The sequence below is a fragment of the Chroicocephalus ridibundus genome, chromosome 6, assembly GCF_963924245.1.
Source record: "Chroicocephalus ridibundus chromosome 6, bChrRid1.1, whole genome shotgun sequence".
In the NCBI taxonomy this organism is placed as follows: domain Eukaryota; kingdom Metazoa; phylum Chordata; class Aves; order Charadriiformes; family Laridae; genus Chroicocephalus; species Chroicocephalus ridibundus.
Window position 1 is genome coordinate 17,677,003 of NC_086289.1, and position 27,211 is coordinate 17,704,213.

The 27,211-nt window shown below is 38.2% G+C and overlaps 1 protein-coding gene across 3 annotated transcripts in view; it reads left to right on the forward strand.

Moving 5' to 3' along the window:
- BLNK (B cell linker) overlaps window positions 1–27,211 on the forward strand; it is a 50,971-nt gene that overhangs the window by 13,710 nt on the left and 10,050 nt on the right. Inside the window, exons 2-19 of one of the 3 annotated variants that reach the window (XM_063338616.1) lie at window positions 4,887–4,952; window positions 10,658–10,714; window positions 12,769–12,818; window positions 13,824–13,864; window positions 14,751–14,907; window positions 16,117–16,286; window positions 16,800–16,881; window positions 17,637–17,717; window positions 19,139–19,164; window positions 19,756–19,784; window positions 20,079–20,174; window positions 20,986–21,028; window positions 23,139–23,166; window positions 23,459–23,531; window positions 24,125–24,155; window positions 25,177–25,219; window positions 26,004–26,082; window positions 26,543–26,574. In XM_063338616.1, the coding sequence (XP_063194686.1) occupies window positions 4,887–4,952; window positions 10,658–10,714; window positions 12,769–12,818; window positions 13,824–13,864; window positions 14,751–14,907; window positions 16,117–16,286; window positions 16,800–16,881; window positions 17,637–17,717; window positions 19,139–19,164; window positions 19,756–19,784; window positions 20,079–20,174; window positions 20,986–21,028; window positions 23,139–23,166; window positions 23,459–23,531; window positions 24,125–24,155; window positions 25,177–25,219; window positions 26,004–26,082; window positions 26,543–26,574 (1,184 nt within the window). Of the gene's footprint in view, window positions 1–4,886; window positions 4,953–10,657; window positions 10,715–12,768; window positions 12,819–13,823; window positions 13,865–14,750; window positions 14,908–16,116; window positions 16,287–16,799; window positions 16,882–17,636; window positions 17,718–19,138; window positions 19,165–19,755; window positions 19,785–20,078; window positions 20,175–20,985; window positions 21,029–23,138; window positions 23,167–23,458; window positions 23,532–24,124; window positions 24,156–25,176; window positions 25,220–26,003; window positions 26,083–26,542; window positions 26,575–27,211 lie in introns of those variants that run through there. The other 2 variants (XM_063338617.1, XM_063338618.1) reach the window with 2 other exon arrangements.

The window sequence follows — 27,211 nt, forward strand, 5'->3', positions numbered from 1 at the left end:
CCATTCATGCTGACTGCTCTGAGCCATAATATATGTATTTATATAATATATTTTTGCAAATTTTTTCACAGATCTACAATACTGCTAAATACAATTTCTCAAAAATTAGTCTAAACGATGGGAGGCTTCCTTATTACGCAGCTCTGTCTGAAATTAAGACAGACTCCTCTTTCTCAAGTCTGGAGACTCTGTACCTCATCTCACATCTGAGTTGATGTCACACACTTTATTTTTCATGTTTTTTATATTTTTCTCTCTTTTTTTTTTTAATTATTTTAACTTTGCAAAGCTTTTGTGAGATAGCTTGTGGGCAAAAGAGCCAAAAGCTTCCAGCTGATGTTTGAGAGTGAGGATGTGTCACAGGCCAGGCCCACCCATCGCCCTTCACTTGACACACATTCCTCATACGCTGAGCTGTGACCAGATCAAAGAGAAGGTGGCTTTCTTTCATTTTGTTTTATCTCAAGGCAGTTCTGCCGGTCCTTGAGCACAGCTAGGTATCTGTGACACTGCATGGTAAATGCACAGTGTGTTTCTCAAGCATTATAAGCTACATGCTGCTTGTTAATAACCATTTGTGACCCTTCTTTCAGGGTATATTGTATTTGCAATGGTAAACCTTTCCGCCTTCCCTTACATACGTCTCACAGCTAGTGACCCCTTTGTCAATACATCTGATAATCCTGAATTGCTGGAGGTCAAAATTGATAAGATATGAAAAATAGCAACACAGGGCTAAAAAGCGTTTCTTTTTAGGATTCATTGAACAGTCCTTTTTGCTATTCCATCCAACGTGTAAATTTCTAATGTATTTGTTAGAAACCTAGAACTTTTTAGAAACACGTACACCCAAAACTTCCAAACTTCTCATCTGCATATTTGAAAGCCTATTCTGTGCACACTGAGTTCCTGACCAAAAGGTCGTATCCAGTCTATACCTGTCACAATTAAACTAGGTCTCAAAATAGCTATCTGTTGCTGAAAAGTGTTTTCAAAGATCAAGTGACACAGACTGCACCTTTATCTGCAAGCCTGATTTTGCACAAAAAGCTCTCAATCAAGTTGAATGAAGAGTTGGTGCTTGTAGTTAAGAAACAACTCTTAAGTTTGACCTCTTAATTATCTTTAATTAACTGCAATGCAAGGTAAAACTAACATTACTTCTTTTCATTTACAGTATTAGCTGATTGAGGTCCTTGAATATTTCTAGTATCTGTTCATCCCAAGAAAACAACTAGAGAATAAACATTAGTTGGTACAAGGTCCTGACTCAGCCGTGTTGTGAGGAAGGAAGGTTGTCGTTACATACCTGAAGCAAGGGCGGTCTGCATTGGGCCATTGAGCCTCTATTTCCTAGATACTCTCAGGGCTGCTGCTCTGATAAGCTCCTCCTACAGTGAACCTCTTTACTTGCAGTATTGTCTGAAGTAAAGTATTTGAGAGTCAGACAAAAAGTAGTTTGAGAACTACTTAGATATGTAGATCCAGGTAAAATGTTAAGTGTATAAATGTGCTCTCGTGCTTCACTTTTCCTCGTCACCCTGGAATGGCCTTCAGGCTTGGGTTTGAGGCTCTTAAGATTTGGAGAATCCTCTTGCTGTAGGCTTTGCTATCTGCCTCTCATCTTTTCTACTGTCTCTCTAAAATCACAAGTCAAGACAATTCTTTGTAAAACTTGTCAGTAGTAGCCTATTATATCGGCTGGCATCTCAAGAAATCTCAGCCTCCAGTTAACTGGACAGACTGGTTTTTGCAGCTTGTTCAACTTCACGGGTCAAAGGGGATTTCACTTGATCTGAAGATCATCCGTGCTTGATGACTTCCTACACTCACCACTATACAGTGCACTCGTTATCTGCTTACTCTCACGGGCTTCATACAAGTTAAGTTGTCCGGATGTAACAAACTAAGTATTCTAGCAACTCCTACAAGAACTATGTAACTTTAAAATCTGAAAAAATTTGCACAAAACTTATTAGACACTCTCTATTCTATCACAATTCGTAATTACAAAATGAAATGGCTTCAGAAAAAGAATAAGAAGCAGAGATTTTTAAGAAATTTGATTATGCAAAAATGGGAATGTTTTGATTTCAGCCTATCTGTATGGGGAAAAATAACTGATGGCACCAGTAGAGGCACATGTGATTATCTCCAATTTAAATGCATCTTTTTTTAAAAAAAAATGGAAGTATGTGTTACAATGCTCTTTTAAACTATAGCCTTATTCAGCACACATGGAACACCGATGATAGTCTTATCAGTTCACTTAAATATGATCAAATGAAAAGCAAACTGTTCAGGGTACTTGTAGTTATAATTTTGGGGTGGGTTTTATTTGCAGGGGGGTGGGTGGTTTAGAAACCAAAGTGACAATATAAAATAAAATCAGTCATGTGAAAAATGAAACACCTTTTTTCAAAATAAAGCCATAATTTTACCATTGTAAAGATATATGAATGTCAGAGATGAGCAATAAGCAATATTCAGATCTAAATCTACATTAGGTTATTTTTTTTGTTTGGGTCCTATCTCTAACAAACAATAAATACCGGAAGAAAAATAACTGATGCTTACGTGCACTGCTAATTAAGGGCTGACAAGCCTTTTTGAAAAGGACAGAAACACTTGCAAACAACCATTCTCCCCAAACTAGAACTAAACCATTTAAATCTTCTCTCATTCTTTTCATTCCTCATTACTTTTCATTTATAGACACTGCCAGGTGCCAGCTGGGGCACAAGACAGAAACAGTAAACTGCAGAAGATGGCTATTTGTGATGTTTCAAGCATAACCAGAAGCTGAATCTATTACGAAAAAAAAAAAACCCAAACCCCACAGAAAAGCAGAAGTTCTTCTGAGATCTTCACCCCAGATTTGCAGATTTAATGTGTCTGGTTAGTTTAGATAATAATCCAAGCCATTCTCATAGATGTAGTGCATTGTTGCAGGGAATCTCAAACCATTTTGCTGTGCACCTGTTTCTCACATCTATAAGCAATATTATTTTTTTAATATCAGCAGGTAACACTATATTCTTTTGCTGTAAATTAATAGTATGAGTTTTGATCAAGAGCTGATCATGTGCTTGTGAATTATTTGTCAGTTATTTTCATGATTCTTTTTTCCCCTGAGTTGAGAACCTAAAAAGAATAGGTTGAATTGTTTTTTAAGTAAAATTGGGCAAAGATTTGGGGTTTAGGAATATCAGACCCATGACCTAGCTTGTCAGAGCAGGATACTGCATGTTGTTGTATTACAGGGCTGCTGAAAATGTGGAATATCCTTCAATTCCAGCTGGTACAGTGAAAGGATCAGATTTTTCTATTATGTTAATAAACATCATTAAGACTAAAATTAAGATTTGTTATTTATTTCAGGATTCCAAAAGCTTACAAGTAGTGAGTTATTTAACTTTTTTTTTTGGGTGAGTCTCATAAAGTGGGGTTCATTGTCACTACCTACCACAATTGCTCTAAAATGGTTAGCAGAGGTAGGAAGGTCCCTCTCAGCATAAGCCTCATACTCTACTGCTACGTGATGCCTTGAGCGGCTGCATGTCTGCTTAGCCTGAACCATGGACCGCAGATAAATAACCACATAAAGATAGTGCAATTATTTCATGATTTTGTTTAGCTAATTCTCATCTAATTCCAATTTCCATTGAAAAAAGCTATTTTAACTTTTAAGAGGCAGTTGTCATTACTAATGATGAAGCTGGAAGATAGTTTCTTTCTAGCAAAGCTCTTTGTTACTCAACCTTCTGCATAATAGAGTTTAAAGAAAGCCTTAAAAAAGGAAAGAATACTTTGTTCGTACTTGTCTTTGTAAGTAAAGTTTCCAAGAGTCTTTTGGTAGCCTGATGGCGCATCAGAGTGCGGTGGGCAAGATTATAACGTGGAATGACATAGACAACTTCCAATGAAGAATGGAACAGAAAAAAATTTTTAAGCCCTCTTTGAAAAATATCATTGTTTTCCTTTATTGGCTGTGATAAAATCTTCAGCACAAGTCTAATAAAAGATACTTAGTTCAGGTGAGCAGGAAGAACGTACACTGTGTCAAGAAACTAAAAATATATATACATTCTATATATGTTTCTGGTTTTACCAGACTTCAAGAGGTTTCACAGTAAAATGAGTCTTTTGCAGAAAGTTGTATCTTGTGTTCCTGACAGTGACTTGATTTTATGGTGTGGGTTTTTTTTTAAAATGAGAAAGGAGGCGGGATTCTAAATGATATTTGCTGAGTAAAAAACGAGATACTTAAATTACCTTTATTATAAGTAAAATTTAAATGAGGTCAGTGCAGCTAATGAATAAAAACAATCTTTGATTCCAGATATCAGTCCATGTAAGTGGAGTCCTGAGATCATGAGTTTTTACGGCTCAGTCATGGATACTCCAATTGTTTCTCAGATGGCCTGGGCCATCCTATTATAACTGCAAACACTATGGGAATGAGGTAAACTGTCCGCTGATAAAGTGACTCCTGTAAGGTCAGAAATCAGAGGGCATTCCCATTATAGCTGTGGAGCATTGTAAAGTCAGTTCTCAACAAAAGGTTAACATTCAAATATTCTAAACTATTAATTTAGGCAATGATGTTCTTTCCTGATGCACTTACTCTAAAATTGATTGTTTAAACAGCACTTAATTGTATTAAGGAGAAGGATAACAAAATCATGCCAAGGAGCCCTGTTAAAAAGGGAGGGAAGCTTCATACACAAATGATTTGGCAACTAAACTACTTATTGAACATACATTAAGCATTTTCGATGTGTGAAATATTACTGGAAATGCATTTCCTGTATTTTTCTTATTTTATATAAATGTGTGTTTAACCACATGGTAATTTAATGCTGGCTTTGTTTAATATCCTACAGGAAGCTTCAAAAGATGGTGCATGACATCAAGAAAAATGAAAGCGGGATAATAAACAAGTTCAAAAAGTAAGTTTGAAACGCCAACCTTTGTTTTATCAATTTGGGGAAGTTCCGATTCCTAGCAGAGTGTATAATACTTTAATGACGGGACCATGTTATTCTAGAGAGATGTACTTCAGCGTATGTACAGAGCTTCAGTCCAGACTGCAATGTGCAAAATTGTCATCAGTATTAAGAGTGTCACAAAGTAGTGGCAGAACTGGCCTTCAACAGGACGTTGTGTTTGTAGTCCTGAAAAACAGCATTTGGCTAAAGTGCATTTTTCTTATGTATTCTTTGGGAATGATCATTGCTTGTTGTTTAGGTGTGTGCCTTTCTCCTCAGGCTACCTGCCGCCATAAAGTTTTAATTTGAGCTCTACCTTGAACCAACTGGTCAGATGTCATAGTTAGAATTCCCATAAAAATGCTAAGTCCTCCTGTGTTTCAGTCCCATAAGACAAAACCCAGCATTACCTAACATCCTTATTCCAGTAAGAAGTGCTAAACAGCACGCATATTGATGTCACGTGCATATGAGGATCATAAAATATTCATGTGTATTTATACATAGAAAGAAATTCCAGTAATTCTGCATCCTTGTCAAATGAATACACCATTCAGTGTTTCCAGTCAAACATCTATTTAAGCCAATTAGCTATTTAACATACTTTTTCTTTTTCTTAATGCAATAGCTCATTTGCATTGAACTTCCATTTGGATGCGATTTTCTCATTCAGATGGCTGTCTTTACATGGGTCATTGACAACAAAAGTACAAAGTACTTTTAGAAGTTAATTAGTACACAGTATCTGCAGTGTTTCCAGGACAACCATAATACATTCTAGAAAATCAGCTGTCCTACATAAGAGACACATATAAACACTGTTTAAAAGTGTTCTTAAAAGAGTGACCATGACAGCTCAGATCAAGGAAAAGAAGTAGTATTGTTTGAACGAGAGCTAATTTTAGGTATATACAAAGTGGTCAGTAGGCTGGTGGGAGAGGCCTAGGCTCTGACTGCTTTGGCTATGGAAGAGCTTGGGAAAGCTAGGCTGGCTACAGCTACTGGCCTGGCTGCCTGCCCCCAGGGCTGGTGTTTGTGGGGCAGCTGTGGTCCCTGGCAGAGGAGGGGGATATGCTTCCAGGAGCAGCAGCCACCACCTGGCTCACCCGTTCCCCAGGCAGGAGTGACCTGAGGTTGCAAGCCCTCCTTTGTGGCCTCTTTATCACAGATGTGTTTTTGCTGTCCACAAACCTTGAGCAGGCTCTGATGGTGACACCTAATATATCAGATAGATTCTTGAGACAGCTTTTTCCCTTTACTCATTCTCTGGCGCTCTAGCACTGCTGCAGTTTGCAGTAAGTCACAGTCACGTGGTATACGTACTTGTTATTTCTGCACAAAAGCAAATCTTCCCTTAAAATGACCCTCTTTAAACAACTTGGATCTTTAATTTAATCTAAGCATGCTTTTCTTTTTAACGCATTGTGTATGTAAATAGACCACTGTGTTCAGAGGTCCGTCTGCAAAAAACGCATAGTTTCACCTGGGACTTGCGCACAGGGCAGAGCTTTTAGGTTGTCAAAGGTTTTGGTGGGTTTTGGAGGTAGGGGAGATGAGGGGCATCGGGTGTTTTTTGTTGTGGCTTTTTAATAAAGGATGGCTTACTACTTCACAGTAGTAGTTTAAGTGTAGTTAATGTTAATAATGTTGTGGTGGGACTGGCTCAAATGCCTCGGAGAGGAAAGCAGATGGCAGAAACAATAGAAGCATCTCAAAATTATAATTTGAGGTAATAAATTGTCTCCCATAGTTGCCAGGACATGAATTCTGCTGTTAATCAGTATTGCTCTGACTGTGTGTCCTTCCCTGAGAGTAAGAGGGGAAGGACAAACAAGGGAAAAACAACAAGAACTAAATGTTGCTGAAGCTTGGAAGGTCAGAGGTGCCATCATTAAATGTCAGATACAAGATTGCTGCTATAACGCAGCAATTCTTTTTGATTCTCTCAAGATTAAGAAAAAAATCCACAAAAAGAACAGGCTCATAAAAACTCTCTTAATGTATGACTGCAGCACAAAGCTCACATTTCACCGCCCCCAGCTATAAGAATACAAATTGAGATGTAAAAAAAAATCTTTCTGATACTTCTATGATTCATCTAAGCCATATTAATCTCTTCTGCAATTATGAAGATCAGAAATTTATTTTTTTAGAAGTTGAAGAAAAAATTCTTACATTTGCACGTGACTTGGGAACTCGAATCTTGAACCCAGCACATAATGAGACTTGCAATAAAAGCCTGAGTTGACAACGCTGATAAGGACCTGTACAAGAGATGCCAAGCTTTGCAGAATTAGAACTGGCTGTATTCGTCTGAATGTGCCCTCTGGGGGCTTTTGTTTTATTTTAGTAGATGCTGCTTCTAAAAAAAATGCAGTTATCCAGTTGATCACTTCCTCCATTTCAGTTAAAGGATTACTTTATTTAAATGTCAAGGATCTGAACATGACTGAAGCAGGAAAATTGTACAAAAAAACTTGCTTTATGTAGCACAGATTTGGAATTTGTCTATATGCTGGAAAAAACATTGTTTTGTCTCAAATTCAAACCTATTATAAGTAGAAATAATCTTAGAGAAATCAAATAATGCACTTGTTTATCTCAAGCCTACAGTTTTCACACATGTATACTCTAAGTCTCTGCTACTGAAACTGAAAGAATCATGAAATACTCATTAAATACATTTGACTTATTACCAGTATTTGTTAAGACACTTGTAAAATCTAGATTGGCTCTTGATTGTGCAGAAAAGTCAGACAAGTTCTTGCATCAAGTGGTTTGCTCTCCAATCGAGTTCATCTGTGGGGTGCCTCTGGGGAGGGATATGTCTACCCTCCATGTGTGTCTTAAAGGTGTGCGGAAAGCAGTCTGAACAGTGGTGCTAACAGGAAACTACAGATTGTTTCTTCATTGCTTACAAGTTCCTACTTGTTTATTCCCTGTCCTGACTCAAAATTTTCTGACAGTAAAAACATTGCCTGCTGCAGGCTACCATTCACCTGCTCGCCCTTAGTCACATGCAAGACTGTTTACAATATGGGAGTCCCAGCTGCTGTGAGATCATTATGCCAAAGAGGATTATGTACCCAGGTGTAGGAAGCACTAGGTATAGCCCAAGTTGTGTAAACAATGGGAGCTGGGAGCATTTTTTCATACTCACATCCTTGGTAATACAGAACAGGGAAGTAAGAGAGAAATCATAGGTTTCTCCTTGCAGGATGGTTGCCTATGCTGGAAACGCACTGTAAAGATGTAGTACTCATCTGTAAATGATAAGCTTTAAGCCTCTAGGCTTTGTTAAGTGGAATCCTAGCTCTGTTGAATTCGATGCTAAAAGTCATACTGCATATACCGCAAAGTCAGGATTTCACCCTAGAGTTTTGGTACGTGCTGGCCTAGTGTATCAAATAAGAAACTAGAAGTTCTGATTAGTCATCTTACTGCAATGCCCCATCCTACCAAAGCTTCCTTTGCAAAGCCATCAGAAATCATACAGTTGTAGTTGTTAGTCTAACTGCACACAATCCAAATATGTGCGTTTCTTGAAATCATATTTGCCATGTGACCTGAAAAATGCAAAGAAGATATATCTTCACCTCATCTGCTCTACCCAGTTTTTTAATTGGATAAGTTTTTATTTCAGATTTGTCTGGTCTATTTTCCTGTACCATTTATAACTTAGGTGGTAACTTCAGGCAGAAAAATGGAGTTGTGTCACTTAAGGTCTCTTCAGCCTGCATAGCTGCAACTAGAAGACATCCATCATCAAACTCATGGCAGAGGAAAAAGTGGTATTTTTATGAACTAAACAATGAGAGAAAAGTACTAAAATCAAGCTGTAGCACACTTAGAAACATAAACCAGGGAAAAGTATAATACCTAATTTAACTGTATTCTGAAGACTCATGAATTTGAATGTGTAGCTGGATAGAATGTTTTGAGTGCCAGAATTTTTATTAATATAATAATATTTCATCAAAGTGAAGATAAATAAATCGCAGCTATATGCCATTTTACTGCCACAGCACACTGTAAAGAAAATGTGTGGAAGAGTACTAATAATACTTTTAAAAAAAAAAGTTTCAGATTAATTTTATTTTGTACAATCACATACTTCCAAAACTGTAACACACTATTCCACTGGGTCATGAGAATACAGCTTGGGAAAAGTTTATCTGTCAGTTGGATTTCACCTGTTAGGAATTCTGGAAAAGTTTTTGGCAAAGTTACAGAGAATCACAAATAGTTCAGGTTGGAAGGGACCTTAAAGATCATCCAGTTCCGACCCCCCCTGCCATAGGCAGGGACACCTCCTAATTAATTAATTAATCCTTTAATCACAAGTATGATGATCTAGTGCATTTAGGGCTAATAAATACTATAAATACTCAACTCAATAAAGATGTCAATATAACATCTGTAAATCCTATTAAGCAAATATGGTTCCTAAGAAGGGAGTGGATTCTGTACGGAGTTAACAACAGGAAAATTGGCTACATACAAAGGGCTACTACTGTGTATGTTTAGTTACTTTTCTGGATGCTGCAAAAAGTGTTGCTAGAGTCAAAAATCCAGACCTCTGCGGCAGTTTATTGACCAATTCTCCATATAGTGCAGGAAAACACAACAATGTGATATTAACTTTAAGTATATGATTAATACTTTCATTTCGTATCGGAGTCCTTACATGACTAAAGTTAAGCACATGCCTAAATACTTCGCTAGATCAACCTCAGTATGCGGCAGAGGGAGAAATCTCAGAATATATTGTACTTTAAAATAGTTTATTCTCCTAGAAGTTATCGTGAATTTCTGTACATTGCATTCTGTTCTTGTGTGAGCTGCATCTAGATCCCATTATGTGACATGTCTCAAATGCTACCTGGTTATTTGTTGAAGCTAAAATGTATATAGTAAGATGCTTTTAAAAACCTGTAAACATACTCTCACAAATGTACTTTGATTTTATTGAGTCCTTTAGAACTGAAATTTCTTAGGGATATTTCAAAATCTCCAGAAAATTACTTATTCTCTACTAAAATTCAGAAAAAATGCTGGTCCTGTTAAAGTAAATGAAAACTTGAACTATTTAATTGTGTTCTATCACAGCTAACCCAGAGATACTTCACCACCTGTAACATAAGTCCAGAGCAGAGTAGCACTAGAGTATTTTACTTGGAAATTGCATTTGCTATAATTTTATCTAACTCTGGTAAAAGATATGTTAGGAAATCATTCTTTCTTCCACTTGAATATGTATACTCAGTTGGCCGGCATTTGGTTCTTTCAGTCCCTTGTCATTAACTTCAGGGGAACGGGACAGAGCCAGTTGTCACTCTGCAAGCATCTATGCGGATAACGACATCGGGATGTGAATCAGCTAGGTAACCACTCCTTGGCGTAGGGGTTATGTCTGTTGAGCTGGGTTGTACATTGGGTGAGTTCTGGCTCTTGCAAAGCGAAGCTCCAATTGACTTCAAAAGAGCCTGGATTTCAGTTCCGGCACTCAGTAAATCATACCAGTACAGTGAGAATTTTTTTTAAGTGGATTTGAATTTTAGAATAAGTAACGTATTTGAAGGATTTCTAAGAAATATAGATGTGGTCATAAACTGTTTCAGCTCTGTGACAGAAACATTATTTCTTTTTCTTCTATTGATATTCAGGTTCCAAAATGAACAAGTGGCCTTAATTTGCAAAACTGGGAAAGATACTTGGGATCGGTATGCTATTTCAGAGCCGCACGATGGCATGATAGGCTGCTTAGACACAGACCTCTGTTCTGTGCTTTGTATGCTTTCGTATAACATATTTACATTTTCTGTCGGGGCCACTGCCAGGATTTACAGGGCCTGGGACAAAGGGTTGAAGTCTTCTGCTTAGCAGCTTGGAAACACATAATGTGGCTTAAGCCACGTACTTTACACTGCGACCCAGACATCCTCTTCCTGGTCCTTCAGTTCCACTATTTTCCAAGTCTCTGCCATCTCTGAACAACTCACGATAGATGCGTTGCAAAGTACATTAATAGATTTTGGTCTACCCTCCTGAAGACCTGAGATCTGCCCTGGCAGTGGCCCTGGGTTTTTCTTTCTAACATGCCTGTGCTAACCTGGACAGGAGACAAGAGCAAGGCTGATGAGAATGCTTTTTAATTTACTGTTCGTACACTGTTATATTGTGCTGCGGGAAGTTAAAGACTTGGAGGAAGCAGCTATCCACCATAAGTGTTGTTAGTAAGGAACAAAACAGGTAAACACTTTAAAGAATAATGTACCTACGTTGTTTTTTCTTTGGTTTTGGGTTGGTTTGGTGGGGTTTTTTTGAGCTTTAGCAATGCCTGCACAATTTATTCGTTGATTCATGCATGTGCATGTATTCTTTTTTTATCCGAACAACAGAATTCCATTAATTCAACTCAAAAGTAGCCAAAGCATTTCTCAAAACCGATGGGGGAAAGTTTGCAAACTGATGTGTTAGTGCCACACCTCCGCCCTGAGGTACATTGGTACCTGAGCAGTGACACCAAAGCACGTGTCAGGACCTAAATACTGAGTGTCAAATTCTTGTGGTAAAGCAAAATTTGTAGACATCACTATTGCTCAGAGATCACAAGAAAACATTTTAAATTCTTTTTTTTTTTTAAATAATTTGCTTATTTTTGCAAATGAATTTGTTAGGACCTCATTGAAGAATGAATAAAGCCATCAATTCAGGGGATGAAGGTTCAGGTCCATGGCGATGTCCCATCAGTGCTACAGGGAGGCTTTTACACAATGTTCAAAAGTCACTTTGAAGAATCATTTTAATATAAATTGTGTTAATGTTTTATATGGCTACAGAAAGCAAAGGTGTTTTTTCTCTTCAGATCCATTAGTCTGGCCTCTGATATCACACATGCACCATTTGTTTTGACTTTAAACCCAAATTCTTCTCTGTTTTTACAGGGTAATAAAATAATTGATATATCAACTGACTGTAATTCAGTGTCTTCTCTGGACAGCTGCAATTTGCCAAACAGGAGTATACATGTATATACACATACATATGTATGAACAGGAGTACACACATATACGTGTACACATATTACATATATGTATACTTCCATTTTGCTGAAAAAATATATATGCACATACATATACATACGTGTATGTGTATAGCCACAGAGATCCTTTCAGTATTTCTACAAATTATCTTTTGATTCACTTGGTATTACAAATACCACTATAACAGTATTCACTAAAAAAGGAGCATAACACCATGAAACAAAAGTAAGTGGAAACAGAATCTGTCCACAAGAGACCTGGTATACATGTAAACATCAATTAGAAAATGAAGTGCAAGCAAATTGATAGTTATAAAAATATGGCTGGAGAGTGCTGCACCACTTTTTTTATGCCATAGTCTTAGCAAGTCTCTCTGAGGCTGAACAGATTTTCATCTTCAGATAGCTGTGCGTTTATCGCTGACCCCTCTGTTATCTATTTCTGCATTGGAAATGAAGAGGAGAGTGGGTGGGCGAGGAAGCTGTTCTTTCAAAGTATGTTCTTAGCCAAAAAAAATTTTTAAAAATCCCAGATTAGATTCTAAATTCTTATCTGTTTCTAGCTTTTCAAAGCATTCTCCTGCAGCTATTTGCTAAGCATCTGTGATGGTAATCTGTATTTCTTCAGCTGCAGGTATCTTTTGTTATCAGCTCTTTTTATGTGTCTGGCTAATGCTCCCTTCTAGTGAATGTTACTTATTAGATCATAAATGTAATAATTATTGTTTACAGGCTAAAAAAAAAACCTCCACCAAGTCTACCACGAAGGGATTATGCTTCAGGTAAGACTGTATTAATGTAAATTTAAACAGCAGGTCTGTGTATGTTTGATACCTATACACCTAGCAGTATTTCAGCTATACTTGTCCTCATAATTTGTTTTTAATGAGAGTACAATATACCATTATCTGCAACTCTGAAGGTAGCTCACACCTCTGAAATGAGAGGCAAGGAAAAGGTATCAAGTTGTCCCAGAATGAAGAAAGAGTAGCAAGTACTTACTCTTTCAAAAATCAGTATTTACCAGGGTTGTGCATGTAGGCTGCTCTAAAAATGGAGGAGAATTCACATCCAGTCCTCTCTGCCAGAAGTTGTGATGTAGAAATAAATAGGGAAAAAAAACTGAACAAATGGATCATCCCAGATTCAGAATCTTAATACTATTAATGTGACAGTGGTGACATCATGAATTTTATTAGAGGTAGATGGTATCTGCTTATCATACAGCACTGCCCACAAACTAGTTCATGCCCATTTTTACAAGTTAATAGCTATCGTGTTAAGGAAACAGCAATATGAAAACTGAAGCAAAGAGGACAGAGTTTAGAAGTTACCAGATTGTTCTATGTTTAATGTAAGTACTTGTAATTAGTGTGCTGTCCTGGAGCTTTAACTGAGAAACAAGAAAGTGCAAGGCTGAGAGGTCAGCGATAGATCCATTACGTAGAAATTGTTACTCCTACTTAAAAATTAGATGCATTAGCAGGACACTCTGTGTAAAGTGCATGCTCTGCTGTTCAGACCATGTGCACATTGGCATTTTCTAATGCTTTTCCAACAGCTCTGAAACAATTTATCAAAAATAAGCAAGCAGGCATTTAATTTACTATTCAGTCTAAACCAGATGTGTTGCTCTGAATTGTTTAGGAAATTTTGACCGCTCTTTTTTTTGAACTGAGTATGATTGATTTTTAAAAATTTATTTATTTATTTCTTCAATCTATACTTAAGATAAACATTTATGTTCGCTATTACATGTCCTTAAATAACTCTAATGCTTGGTTTAGAACATGCAGACAATGAAGAGGAACAATGGTCAGATGATTTTGTAAGTACTTATTTTGGGGTAGTAAGAGGTTACTGTAGCAACAAGTTCAGCACAAGCAATAATAATAGTTTATTTTTGAATCATCTACTTGTGGTTGAACTTAATACTACTGAAACGTTATCTTATTTGTTGTATCAGCATTATTTAAAAGTAGCCACTGGTCTTTAGCTACCTCAATTTTTTTACACTCAACTTAGCAGTACACTCAGAAACACTGTCAGTGGTAGCCATGGATGCTCAGCTTTTTGGATAAGTAAGCACATGGCATCGATTTGAAGGACTTCTCAAACTGAACAGTAATTTCAGAAACCAGTAGTAAGATCATCTGTTTGGGAGAGGGAGGGTGGGAGGGGTGAGGATGGGAAAGCCACTTCTTCCTAAAAATTAAAAATTTCTGATAAGACTTTAGAGAACATTAGAATGAAGCAAGCCGTGGTCATCAGCCACGTAAAGTAATGGTACAGCCATTAGCCTGAAGTGACTAGTTTCCTTCTGGAGTTAGATCCCGAATACCCTTTTAATAGGAAAGGGAGAGGAGGTGACAGGACACATCAAAGAGTGACAGCCAGAACTAGGAAGGAACTGTCCTGTGAAGGAAAACAAGCTGTTGGTCCATAATTTGAAGACTGAGCTCTTGGTGTGAAAGGACTCCTTGGAGATAGCAAGGAGACAGGGAGCAGGAAGCTCCTGGGAGGAGCAGAAGCAGGGGGCAGGCGGGAGTGCCTGTTTGTTTAGAGGGAGCACTAAAAGGGAGTGAACGTGTCCTTTGAAGGATACATTCTCGTAACTTAGTTAATTGTACTCCTGCAAGGATACTTGTGTCATATACTGCTATGAAGGTGGAAGTATGTTATGAGATGAGAAATGGGAAGTTCTGCCTTTCCAGGACAGTGATTATGAAAATCCAGATGACCACTCTGACTCTGAGATGTATGTGGTCCCCAGTGAAGAGAATCCTGATGACAGCTATGAGCCACCTCCAAGTGAGCAGGAGAAAAAGAAGATTCCTTCTGCATTCCCTATTTCTAGGGGTGAATACGCAGGTAATTATGGAATAGTTGACTATGTCAGCCTGATAATTGCTTATTTTCCAGTACTGGAAGAGAAGTGGCCTCAAATGGACTAACCTGTCCTTTCCTCAAGAGTTTTCTTTTAATTCTGACAATCAGGTCTTTAGCTTTCAGGGATATGATTTGTTATTAGAGCATGAAACAGGTTAGTATTGCTGGTAGCAGTGTTTAGAATTTTAAAACAACATGTCCTAGAGACTTTGCTAGACATCTACTAACTACAAAATTCAAGCAAAGGTATGGGAGATATCACTAACTTGGCTCCAGATTCATCTGCGTATTTTAATGCAGGAATTCATGTTGAAGATTAAGCACATGATACTAGATAGGTCCTTTAATCTTTTCTGTGTCTGAAATCATTATTCCAAAAGCAGTAAAACAGAGGACAAAGCAGCCCAAATATTCACTCCATATTGTCCTTCAAGATTGGTACTGGGGAGGATAAACATTCTGAAAAACAGGACAGGATCAAGATTTTATTTACATCAGTCCAGCACAAAGGTGTTTTTTGTTCCTGTTTTGATTCTTTTCAACCATGGGCAGACTGCGCTGAAATGAATGAAAGTTGGTTTCAGTTAGACGAAGACTTGAGCCATTGTGAAAAGAAACATTGGCATGATGCCTGCTCTCATTTTTGTATGATACAAGACTGTTACTGGTTATAGAATAATCATCAATGTGCTAAAATACCATATATGTACTCATAGAATTCATAAGCATTTCACCTACATGCTCTTTGAAAAGGGGAGGAATTTTTAAAATAATACCCCAGAGGACCTGGCATGATTTGTGTTTCAGTCCCACCCTTTGTGCTGTGTAACAGTTGTTCTCCTTATATGTCAGATACATTCTTTCTCACTTCCTATCAGCAAAGTTCATACTAACTAATGCTACACCACCCAGCCACCACCTTTTCCCCAAGGATTTAAACAGTTGTTCATACAACAGTCAGTGTCTAAGCACCCTCTGCAGCCTGGCAGAGAGGACTAGGTTGCTACCTTGAGCGATGAAATAGGACCAGTTTGCTCACAAGTCTCAACATCAGGACCAAAATAAACTTAGGTCTGCCTCTTGAGCTGAGCTGCAACTACAATAAAAACTTGTTTGCACGGGTAGTAGAAAACGGTCCAGAGGCTAATGTGTAATTTTTACTAAAATAGTTGTTTTCTTCCATATTAAAAGATAATCGCACCAGTCACCAGCAGCTTCCTCCCATCAACAAACCTCTCCCAAGTACACACAGTCCAGCCATGTCCAGACCTAAGAAACCATCTGTGCCATCCCTGCCGTTGCCATCTCCTGCTACAAAACCAAAAGTACCACCGAAGCCTAAGGAGTGTAGTGATGATGAGGTAATGTTTATAGATGTACTTGTTTTGACAGTTTAAATGACTGATGACCCCGCACCGGTCATAAGATAGACTACACAGCAATGACATGGCCTGGTCTCCTTATTAGCCTCTACAGTACAAATCATTTTGTACATCATAAGCAGTGACCTGCAAGTACCGTGCTGATTCCTAGGGGATATCTGCCTACTTTAGGAGGCTCTTAGGCCACAGAATAGTTTCTGCTCATCCATAAGAAGCTGCAAGCAATGGGGAGAGCAACCTCAAATGCTACCCCAGGCCCAAAGGGAAGGGAGGGCTTTTATCCACCAGTCCAGAACTGGAGTAATTTGGTAAAGGGTTTTCAGTCTTGGAGAATGTGATCCACATAGGACGATAAATGTCTGAAGCAACAGTCATTGTGAAAGAGCAACTATTACAAGCTGCTGCAAGGGCTTCAGTCCCAACAGTTTGTTGTTATGATGGAGGTTTAACTGTTAGGGTTTTTTGGTTTTTTTTATCCTGCGTTTCTCATAGGATAATTACATTGTGCCAGTGGACAATGACGACGATAACTATATTGAACCCACAGAAAGCAGCACGTCGCTACCTACAAAATGTGAGTTTTAGTCATTTAAGCTAATAATTATTGCCTTGTTAGGAACAGTAGTGGAAAAAAAAGGATCAAATTAATGTCTGTTTCTAGGGTTCAAAAAGTGGAGGTGCATGTATTAAAGAGAACACAGCCTGTAAAAAGGTAGTTGGCTACTTTGGCCCATGACAAGGCCAAAGAAAATTATTTTTAACTTTATTGGAAGCCATGTTTAATTCCTGTGTCTCTCACTCAGCTGTTTCAAAGTCCAGCCCTTGTACAACCAGGAAGCCTTTCATGGTGTGTGATCTCCCCCCTCATCCAAGGGAGCCACAGCATTAAAATTCTCTGTTAGCTGAAGTGCCTCAGGAGAAGAACAAGCCTTTTTAGATTTTCAGTCAATAAAGACAGACTCTGATTCACTTTTTTACCTGACTATTTGAAGTATATTTAGCTGGAGAGTGAAATTAGTACAGTCCAAAGATGAAAAGTAAACAAAGAAGAGTATGTAGTTCTGCTCTCTGACATTACTGACAGTATCAAACCTATTCAGCAAGGCATGAACACTGAATAAAGTTTCCCTCTTAAAATGAGAGCTGCTTTCTGCCTCAGTTGATTTGTTGAAGGTCACACAAAAAGGCTATCACATGGACCTACTTAATGTTTATTCTTATTGTATAAATGCTACACTGTTAATTTTTAATATTTGTGTGTGTATATATAAATAAGTATGTATATAAACACAGATCTATGAATATATATGCATATGAATATGTTTTTAGCTCCTGTGAACAGATTTATGAAGACGACAAAGTCAGCCCCCCCTACTTCTCCAAAGCCTTCTCTTACTTCTGATATGCAAGGTATGTGGAGTTTGTATCACTGCAAAAATAATCTAAGACTGAGGAATATTAAATTACGCCTGATGTATTCAAAACACAAACCATACAACATACTACAGTAAAACAAATATATGTTGCCCTTTAGGTTTTTCTATGTTGTAGCAGTTGTTTTGCCTAGCTTAAATAGTAAATCTGTTTTAAGCATGAGTAAAACAAGTCATTTGCCCCAAACTAATTTGTTTTAAGTCTTTTGCTCTAGCAGAGGAATGCAAAGGGATCGATACAGCAAAACCAATTATAGGAATCAGTATGTTAGTAATCCCATTTCAAGACTCAATACTTTAGAACACATCAAGATTTAACCTTAAAGAAATTCTGTACAGGCTGATGTTTTTGCATGTCCTGTGATAACAGTGTTCCTATTTAAGTTCTATAAACAGCAATTTATTTGGAAAAAGAAACAAAAGCAGAAGCAAATAAGAGGAATCATATTTGCCTTTTTAAGTGCAGGTACACTTGCTTAATCTTCTTTAGTTGTGGTAACTCTGAGTTGTTTTGCATCCTCATCATCTCATTAATTGCTTGGAACGTAACCTTTACAGACTGATCACACAGTTCTTTAAAAGTCTTTGCATATTCATTAGCAATGTGTTTAGCTTTCACGTCGTAAACTACAAAAGTTTTTTCTGAATGACTTAAGATTTTATGAGTTACTTTTCAGAGATTTTAAAGTGTCCTTTTCAATTTTAGCGTTTCTGTAAATCAGTGTCAAGCAACAACCAGCTCCTGACAGATGTTACTAAAAAAAAAATAAAACATCTCCCCCTGGTGGGAACTCAGACATTTTCTGGCGCAATAAAAGCAATGAAGCCTGACATGAAATTTGTCAAAATATGATTCAATTTTCATTGAAGAAACTGGACATAGTCAAGTATGCTGGTGCTTTTGGCTTTTAATAGCTGTGAATTAAAATAGACCTGTGTGACAGAGCTCAGGGCTGGATGCTGGCCACACAAATGAGCCAGCTTGTATTTATGATTCACCTGATCTTTCTCCCTGAGAGTCAAGGAAGGGCTAAATGCTACCACAGGTGAGACAACACGTCTTTTCTAAACTGTCCTACTTGCACAACACAAGTATTCATCTTGCTTTGGGGGTGGAAAAAAACAAAAACGACAACAACAAAAAGACTGTGGCGTAGGGAGAAGGTTCATTAATACAGTTACTGTTTGCCAGACTTCCTGGGACTTTTCCTGAAGATCTCACTAGAAGACCAGGGGTGTAGCTATGTCAGGGTTTTGGAGGCAGAATCAAGCTCTGAGCAGAATTATTTTTCCAGAGGCAGAAGTACAATCAATACAAACTCTGATCTGTTTTTCTGGTAACGTGCAGTACCTTTTTGCTAACCAAAGAACACAATTTTTTTCCTCCCTATCCTACAGAAGTGTACGAGGTTCCTGAAGAAGAGGTAAGGCCTTTCTATAGTTTATGACTTGCATTGCCCTCAGGCAGGGCACAAATGTGATTGTGTTTAAAAAAAAAAAAAAAAAAAAAAAAAAATTATGATAATCAGCCTTTCAAAGGGGGAAAAATGGGAACAAATCTCTGTCTGCACTTAAAACTTTTTGACACTTCCTTGACAGAAAAGCTGGCAAATTAATTCAAAAGGTCTGCAGAACAGAACAAATGGGAAGGGGCTGAAGTTTCCCAGTCCTGTGTGATAGCGATGCAGTCTGGGAAGCAGCAGCCTGAGAGAATACTTTCCAGAAGCAGAACTGCAGCAAAGAAGGAATGACAGTTCTGACACAGTAATTTTTTTCCCACTTGCTGGTACTGACATGACATGTGGCCAAAGCACTGTGCTCAGGGCTTCACAGACTTACCGGTGGTGACTTCTTGCCTCTCCCATCCTAGTGCAGATTACCAGGCAGAGTTCTACTAGAAATCTATACCACAATGCTAAAATAAGATACTGCTGTAATAACATAAATAGGATCATACAAATCCATTTTACGAAATCAAAAAGTGGCCAAATAATTCAGTGCATTTTCTCTTACAGGAAAAATCATCACCACCACCAGTAATCAGGTAACCCATTGCTATGAATATTTATGCATTATTTAAAACTTGTCAGAAAACATATTTTCTCATTTAGATACTCTTTGATAATTCTCTCTAGAAGATATGCATATCGTAACTTTCTCTCTTTAGATTATCTACACAAAGATTGTATGTGTTAATTTCAGTAACTCAAACATAACACATATTAAAAAGAAATCTCTTAAGGGTACTCTTTAGAATTTTGAGGGGGTAGGGGAGGAGAAAAAGAGGTTGCCTTTGTATGCACTGTTATTAAATATAATTTTCATGTTGTATTACTAGGTTCACTAAGCCACCTCCCTCTATGCCTGCTCAGAATACAGAGCACTCCCACATGCACAGTATGACCAGAGTGTCACCTAAGCTGGATGCTTCCAGGTAAGTCAACAGCAGTTTATATCAATAGGAAATATTAGCAAGAGACAAAATTTTCTCATCTCTATTGTGTAGCCTTCGGAAAATAAGCAATTGTCAGGACACACAAATATCTAGGGATGTTGGCACAAGATAAGAATTGAAAGTTCTCATTTCCTTGCAAACTTTTGTATTCAAGCCAGTGTGACAAATGGATACTGTTTTCTTGAATATCCCTTTAGGGATCTAGTGCAGGGGTAAAACATCTCTGGAAGCCAGTTTAAAGTCCTTTTACCCATCTCTGCACCCTCACAAATGAGATGTTTTTGCAGGGGATGGAGCACAGGACTGATTGTAAAAAAAAAAAAAAAAAAAAAAAAAACCAACCAAACTGGACGCAGTTAATCCATGATTTGTGTTCCAAGTCTCTGGAGGAAAAGAGGCAAAGGAAACTTGTGTATGCAGCCTATTTCATTCCTGTGTCCCCAGAAGTGTAGGAAGTGGCTTCATAAGCACTGTCTCATCTCTAGGACATTGCTCTACAAAATAAGCCACATGCCCCAGGAAGAGTAGGTGGCACCCACAACACTGCGTCATGGTGTTTGGTGAGGTCCTGTGGACGGTTGCGGGGGACACGAGGTCCAGAATAGAAGCTTTTCTAGAGTAGTTGCACACCAAGGGCACAGCATCACCACCACCACTGCAGCAGTGCATAGCTGCAATTAAATCCATTTACTGCAGACCTCCTCCTCTCTAGATCTTGAAACACCTATCTGAGCCAAGCAATTAAATCAGTAAATCCTACTCATCTTAACTTATTGTGTATATTTTCCAGAAATATTTTGCCTCTTCCCAGAAACCGTCTTCATCCAAAAGCAGTGAGTAATTAATGTTACACTATAAAAGAATGTGTTAAACCTAGGCTGTTCTGTGTTCTATATAAATAGATGGTTGCTTTTTATTATCTGGATTAAATAACAGAAAAAGATTACTCTGAATGTCAGATCGATCTAATACTGCAATTGTGGCTATTAATCTTTTGGACAAGAGGTGCATTGGACATCTGTATCGATCCAAGAAAAACTTCAAATGTTTTGATATATGTCTGGTTCACAAAAATAATTTCTTGCACTAAAAAATACCAGTTGCACTCCAGGAGCCCTACTTTCAGTAACAATGGGCAATTTTGCCCAATCTGAGGCACCTTCCTTGAGCCTCATTCCACTCAGATGATGAATGATTAATACTTTCTGAAAATTGAATCCTTCTAAAATGTCAGACAGGATAGCCTGAGTAACCTGTATCACTAGAAAATGCAGTCTATGAAGGAGTAATTGCAAGCTTTGTGTTCCTAAGGCTGTGTTTAAGTCATTCCTCTTCTTCCTTTACTCTTGCTGCCAGTCTGTCCCATGTGCTGGAACAGAGGTTTTCTGAAGCAAACTACCTCGAAACTTGTCTACCTGCAGCAAATGGGCAGAAGCAAATGCATAAAATGTTCCTTTTCAGCCAGATTAGTTCCATAAATTGTTCTGCACTGTAGCTCTACTAACAGTTGTGCCAGCACAAGAGAGGGTGCACAAGAAACAGGGTGACAGCAACTGCATCAGCATCTGTGCCAAAAGCTATGTGCCTCAAACTCTGTCCCAGCCCAGTGGTCTGAATTGTCCCTAAGAAATAATCAGTCTATCAATAACTACCTAGAGAAGTTAGACACTTAAAATTAGGAATTTGGGATCATACCACAGCATTAGATGTTACAGTAACATAATGCAGGTGGTATAAGAACACCTTATAGTCTTACTTTCAATCCTGAAATTTCTAGATATACCAAGTATTTGGTGGGGGGCAAGCAGGATTTGCATACCTCTACATGGTTTTATTTATCAGATTTTCTTAACAATATAAGATTAGGAAAAAAAATCCTTCTGAAGGGAGAATATTGGACAGAAATTCCACTCTCTGATCGGCATTAACAAGAATATTCCTGCTTCAGAACAAGCTCGACTTGCCATATTGCAGCTGAAACCTCTCCATTAATTCATTCTCAGGGCTCACTTCTGAGATAGGTAATATCCTAGCTTTGCAGAGAATCAAGAGACTATCGTTTTGCTGGGGCCACACACTGAGTTGGTTACAGCACCAAGGATGGAGCTCCCAGACGAACACTCATCTGTACAAGGGGTGTATTCAGATGACCACGCACACTGACAAAGCAAAGCAATAACTGAAACATCTGTTAACTGCCCCCACTTGATCCATTCTCAACACCAACCAGCACTGATCATGTTAACAAACTGTAACCCTTGTTCCTCTCAAAGACCTGGGCTGACTGCGAGAAAAATTTCTCCAAATGTCACGCCCTCAACTGTTTGATGGTGGATTACACCCCTCCAACCAGAGAATGGATGCATTTGTGAGCAACATTAGTGAAAAGCCATTAACCTGATGGATGAAGATGGCCAAATTAGTAACTGGTGTCTCTTTGAAAGGTACTTATCATATGGGAGTCTGATTCCCTAAAAGACAAGAAGTGGGAGCCAAAAGGAAGCACCTCCAAAAGAAGCCAGGAAATGAGCTGGATTGTTTCCATTCTAGCATGGTGAAAAGACAGTCTACTCAGTATCCTCTGTTCAGTGGAAGATGTATTCCCGGTATATTCAAATCCGCCGCAAAATTTCTGCTTTCCAGCTCAGAAATGAAACATGAACCAAAAGGTCTCACTGCAAAATTCAGGGCCAATTTTCTCAATACTGTAAGCAATCCCAAAGTTACTAGAATGTTGAAATTAGATAGAAGTTTGCTAAAAGATTTCAAACGCCGTCATAAAAGCCGATGAAAAGTATTCTGGATATGCATTCTGTACAAGTATTTCTTTAAATGTTGCTACAGATTACCAAGATAATCGTATTTATTTATGCACTTCACATTTAATAATAATTGGTTTTTTTAATTGCTTCTTATCAAATCTAATGTATCTTTCCATTACAGGACCATGAAGCAAAAAATAATGACGAAAGTAAGTATTCTGTATTGAAAATATCGCAATATGAGAAGGTTTTGTCATGGTGACCTTAATATAGCATGTAGTGAAGTGTGTCACTGTAAATGTTATCTTTAACAGTCAGCAATAAGCAAGAAATAGTACTGAACTGTCCTCTAGTATAATCAGAGTGAAAACATGTCAAGACAAAAATTAAACCAATGGATATTTTTTACTTTTATTACATAAACACTGAAATGGCAGTGAGGAAACCCTCTGTTCAGGTACAGCTAATATTGCATACAAATTATGTTGTTTGCATCTCTAGATCACACCTTCAGTAACAAACAAGAATCCAGATTTCCCCCTGGAGCAGCTCCATCTCCATTACCGAGGGGCCTGTGAGTAAAAAATTATAAAACTATGCCTTTGATAGGGATGGGGTTAATTACTAGGTGTATTAGGAGCTAACTCCCATCCTTGCCTATGGCAGTCGGAATTCGGGAGTAATTTTTATTCATGAAAGATATCCTGACAAGGTAAAGGCAAGCTATTCTTTTGTCACATCTGGAGGAATACTGCTTGCATGCCAGCGGCGTTGCCCTTCACTGCCTGCCACGGATGGTGGCTGCTGGCTGGCATGCCTGATTTGATCAGGTACTGCAGCAATAGCATGTGCATTGGCTATAAATGCAGAAGGCTGTGTTTTTCATTAAAACTCTTCTGTCCCACCCAAGTTGTCATCTTAAGCCCTAGACAAGAGTTGTAGCTTCCTTGCATGTTATAAGTATCTTTTCTGAGTACCTATGTTACATCTGATACCCTGATTCCCTCCCCGCCCCCAACTGCTACAGCTATCCAGTAAGGAGATGTATCCCATCTTGGCCAGAAACATCTTGCGAATCAATGAACCTGATGCTTAGTTGCTAAATGAATTAATGTATCTGCTAAGTAACAATACTCTTTTTCTTTTCTTTTTTCCTCCAATCTGCAGAAAGAAAACTTCTAATGCAGTAAATTCACCAGTAAGTTGACTTGTAATTACATAATCAATAATTTTACGGGTGATTTTTAATTTACGGTAAAACTTAATTTCATCATGACTTTGGGTACAACACAAATGTATAGAAAGAATAGGGGAAAGGGTTATAAAGAAAGGAAATATTTGGGTGTAGTTATATGAACTAAGCAGCAGTGAGAAAGCTCAAGTAGAAAAATATTTTGGTTAAAGGGACATTTGGATTCGGTACTCTAGGATGTAACAATAAACACAGTACAAGAACTGAATAAAATGAGAAATAAACGGAACACAAGCCATTCAGAAGTATTCAGGCTTGCATACAGGGAAGATGGATTTATTTTAAGAGTGACAGCTCAAGAAAGATGCAGGATTTTATGAGAATTTGTCAGAGGGTTTTTCAGTAAGTATTTCATCACTAGAAGAAATATCCCAAAACCTCTTGTGGGAGACAGTGACAGAACTGGATGAAATTTTCAAAGAAATTAACTTGAAAAATGTTTCAAAACTGACAGTTTATTATCATTGTTTCAAAGTAAAATAAAAAAAAAATGAAACTGGAAGGTTGGGTGAGTTTTTACTGTGAGCTAAAGTGACAGTTTAACTTTCAGTAAAAAGAAACGTGTGTAGACATTTGTGAGCATAGCTTGACAAAGATGAAAATACACAAATTATTCCCAAGTATTTGGGATGGACTCTTAATTTTTGGACTTGAGATAAGAACAAACCGTTTGTTACACCATAAATTTACTGATGTGAGGTTAAAAAAAAAAAAGCATGCATCTAGATTTTACTTTTGTCCATTAATTTATACACACAAACTGCGATTCCTTCCAAATCTACTTTGCAAAATCCCAAGCTTCAAGGTTATACAACTGGAGGCTCTTCACAGAATGGCCATGTCCCTACCTCCTAACCTCTCCAGGATGCTGTCGATTCTAAATGTAAACTAGTTCACAAAAAGTATAAGATAAACACTTGCAGTACAAGTGACATTTAATATTTAGTTTCCTTCTCTTTTATTGCAGAAACCGTGTTTACCTTCCAGAGAGACCTTAACGGCAAATGAAGGTAAATTATCTCCACTATTGTGAAGACGTTAACATTTATCAGAATTTAATTTTCTTTTTATTAAAAACATGAAACAAACAACACCACATTCAATTTATTCTAGGTTTTTGAGGGGGGTTTGGTTTTAGCAGTTTCAAACTGGATCTGGCCAGCCCTAGTTGCACTGAATATCATTGTTCTCTAAAAGCAGTCACAGTAAAACTATTGAGGTTACTGGCAGGGTAATGCACGACATAATGGACCAGCAATGTGCTCCATAGCCCTCAAAGTGGAGAAGGGGGAAGGGAGGCGAAGTGCGAGCGCATCATTCTGAACTCGGCAAGAACCACCTCACGCAGAGCCGACTCCTGGCAAGAGCCAGTTCCCTCCCACAGGCCGAAAAGGCATCTCGCCTCTGTGCAAGGCGGCAGCTCCTCCAGGCAGAGATCAGCGGGAGCTGCTGTCGAGCACGAGGGTGGGAGGCAGCCTGGCAGCCGCACCTCCCATGGCTGCGCTCCGTAGGCAGCCTGCCCCAGCGTCCTCCCTCATCCCACGCGGCTCTCCTCTCCAAAGGCAAGTCTCCCACTGAGCTCCTGCAGGCGTTCAGAGCCGCAGCTATTTGCCTAGACATTTGGTGAGATGCCACTAGTTAATAAACAAGCAGGGTGGCAAGCTGCCACGTAATGAAAAAAAACCCAGTTATAATAATAAAAGAAAACCTCCTTCAACTACTGGGACTCTCTTATCTGGGACAATATGTTTCTGAAGAAATCTTGACTCTACAATTTGTTTTCCCAAACTACAGAAAAACCTACAGCAGCAGAACGACGACGAGGTTCCAGCCATGATCTTCTGCTTCCACCCCTACCAAGTGGTGCCCAAAAGTAAAATCCCTTTTCATCATCTTTTGAATATTTCAGTGTGCCAGCTCCTACTGCTGGGTCTGAAGTTCAAAGAGGAGCACTGTCTTCTCTGTAGCCTTCTGTTGCTTTTTGAAAGTCATATTTCTTGCAGCCTCACAGTATCAAAAAATAAAACCTGGCAAATGCATCCATATACTATAATCCATATACTATAATCACCACCAAAAAGCATATATAATCGGAGGATATAGCCTCTAATTAGGTGATGGGAGATTGAAACCAGATGTTTAAATTCCTAGTTGTCAGTATTAGTGGGATACAATTTTTTGAAATACCTGTATCTGGCCCTTATTTCTCAATGGACAAATGGGTGAGATGGAATACATTCTACCACTGCATGCTTCAAATACACAATTTTAATATTTTCAGAACTGGTTAGATCTCCTCAAGTCTTTCTGTAATCTCTTGATATTTATTTCAGGTCTTTGCTCCAAAAGCCCTCAATTCTGCCAAGTAAGTATAATTCATATTTTGAATTAAAATGGGATTAACTTGTAATTTCAAATTAATCTTTGAATTAAGACTGTTTCAAGATGCCATGCATATTCATTAGTGTGGAATTAACATTTGTCTCTAATGCATACAAAGAGGAGATCAAGTATCCAGGGGCTTAGCTCGGATAGTAAAATTAAGGGACTGTGGTGGGGTTATTGTGTAAATTGATGGAAATTGGGTGTTTCACTGCTGTTTGTGACTACTGGAAATTTCTACCAAAGGCAGTTCGGGTCAGTTCCCATCATAATAAAGACTCTATCCATCTTCCTTGCCACAGAAGAACCCTAAATATGACATTTTTGGGCTGGTCCAGGCTTCTGCCTAGAAGCCAGACAGATTTTTATTGCATCCAGCCATTTATTCTTTCTCTACAGGGGAAAAAAAAGGAAGGTATTTTTATAATGGCAAATGCTAAACCTCTGTAAGTAATACTTTTAAAGAGGGGACTTCGTTTCAGTTCACAGTATAGAACAAATTAGGTAGTATGTATATGAACTCTCTTTGCACAGAACTGTAAATTAGATTTAACGGTTTGCTAGTCTCTTGTTACCAGACGTTTGTCTGACCTTCCCACAAGCCCTTTTCTGCACTTATT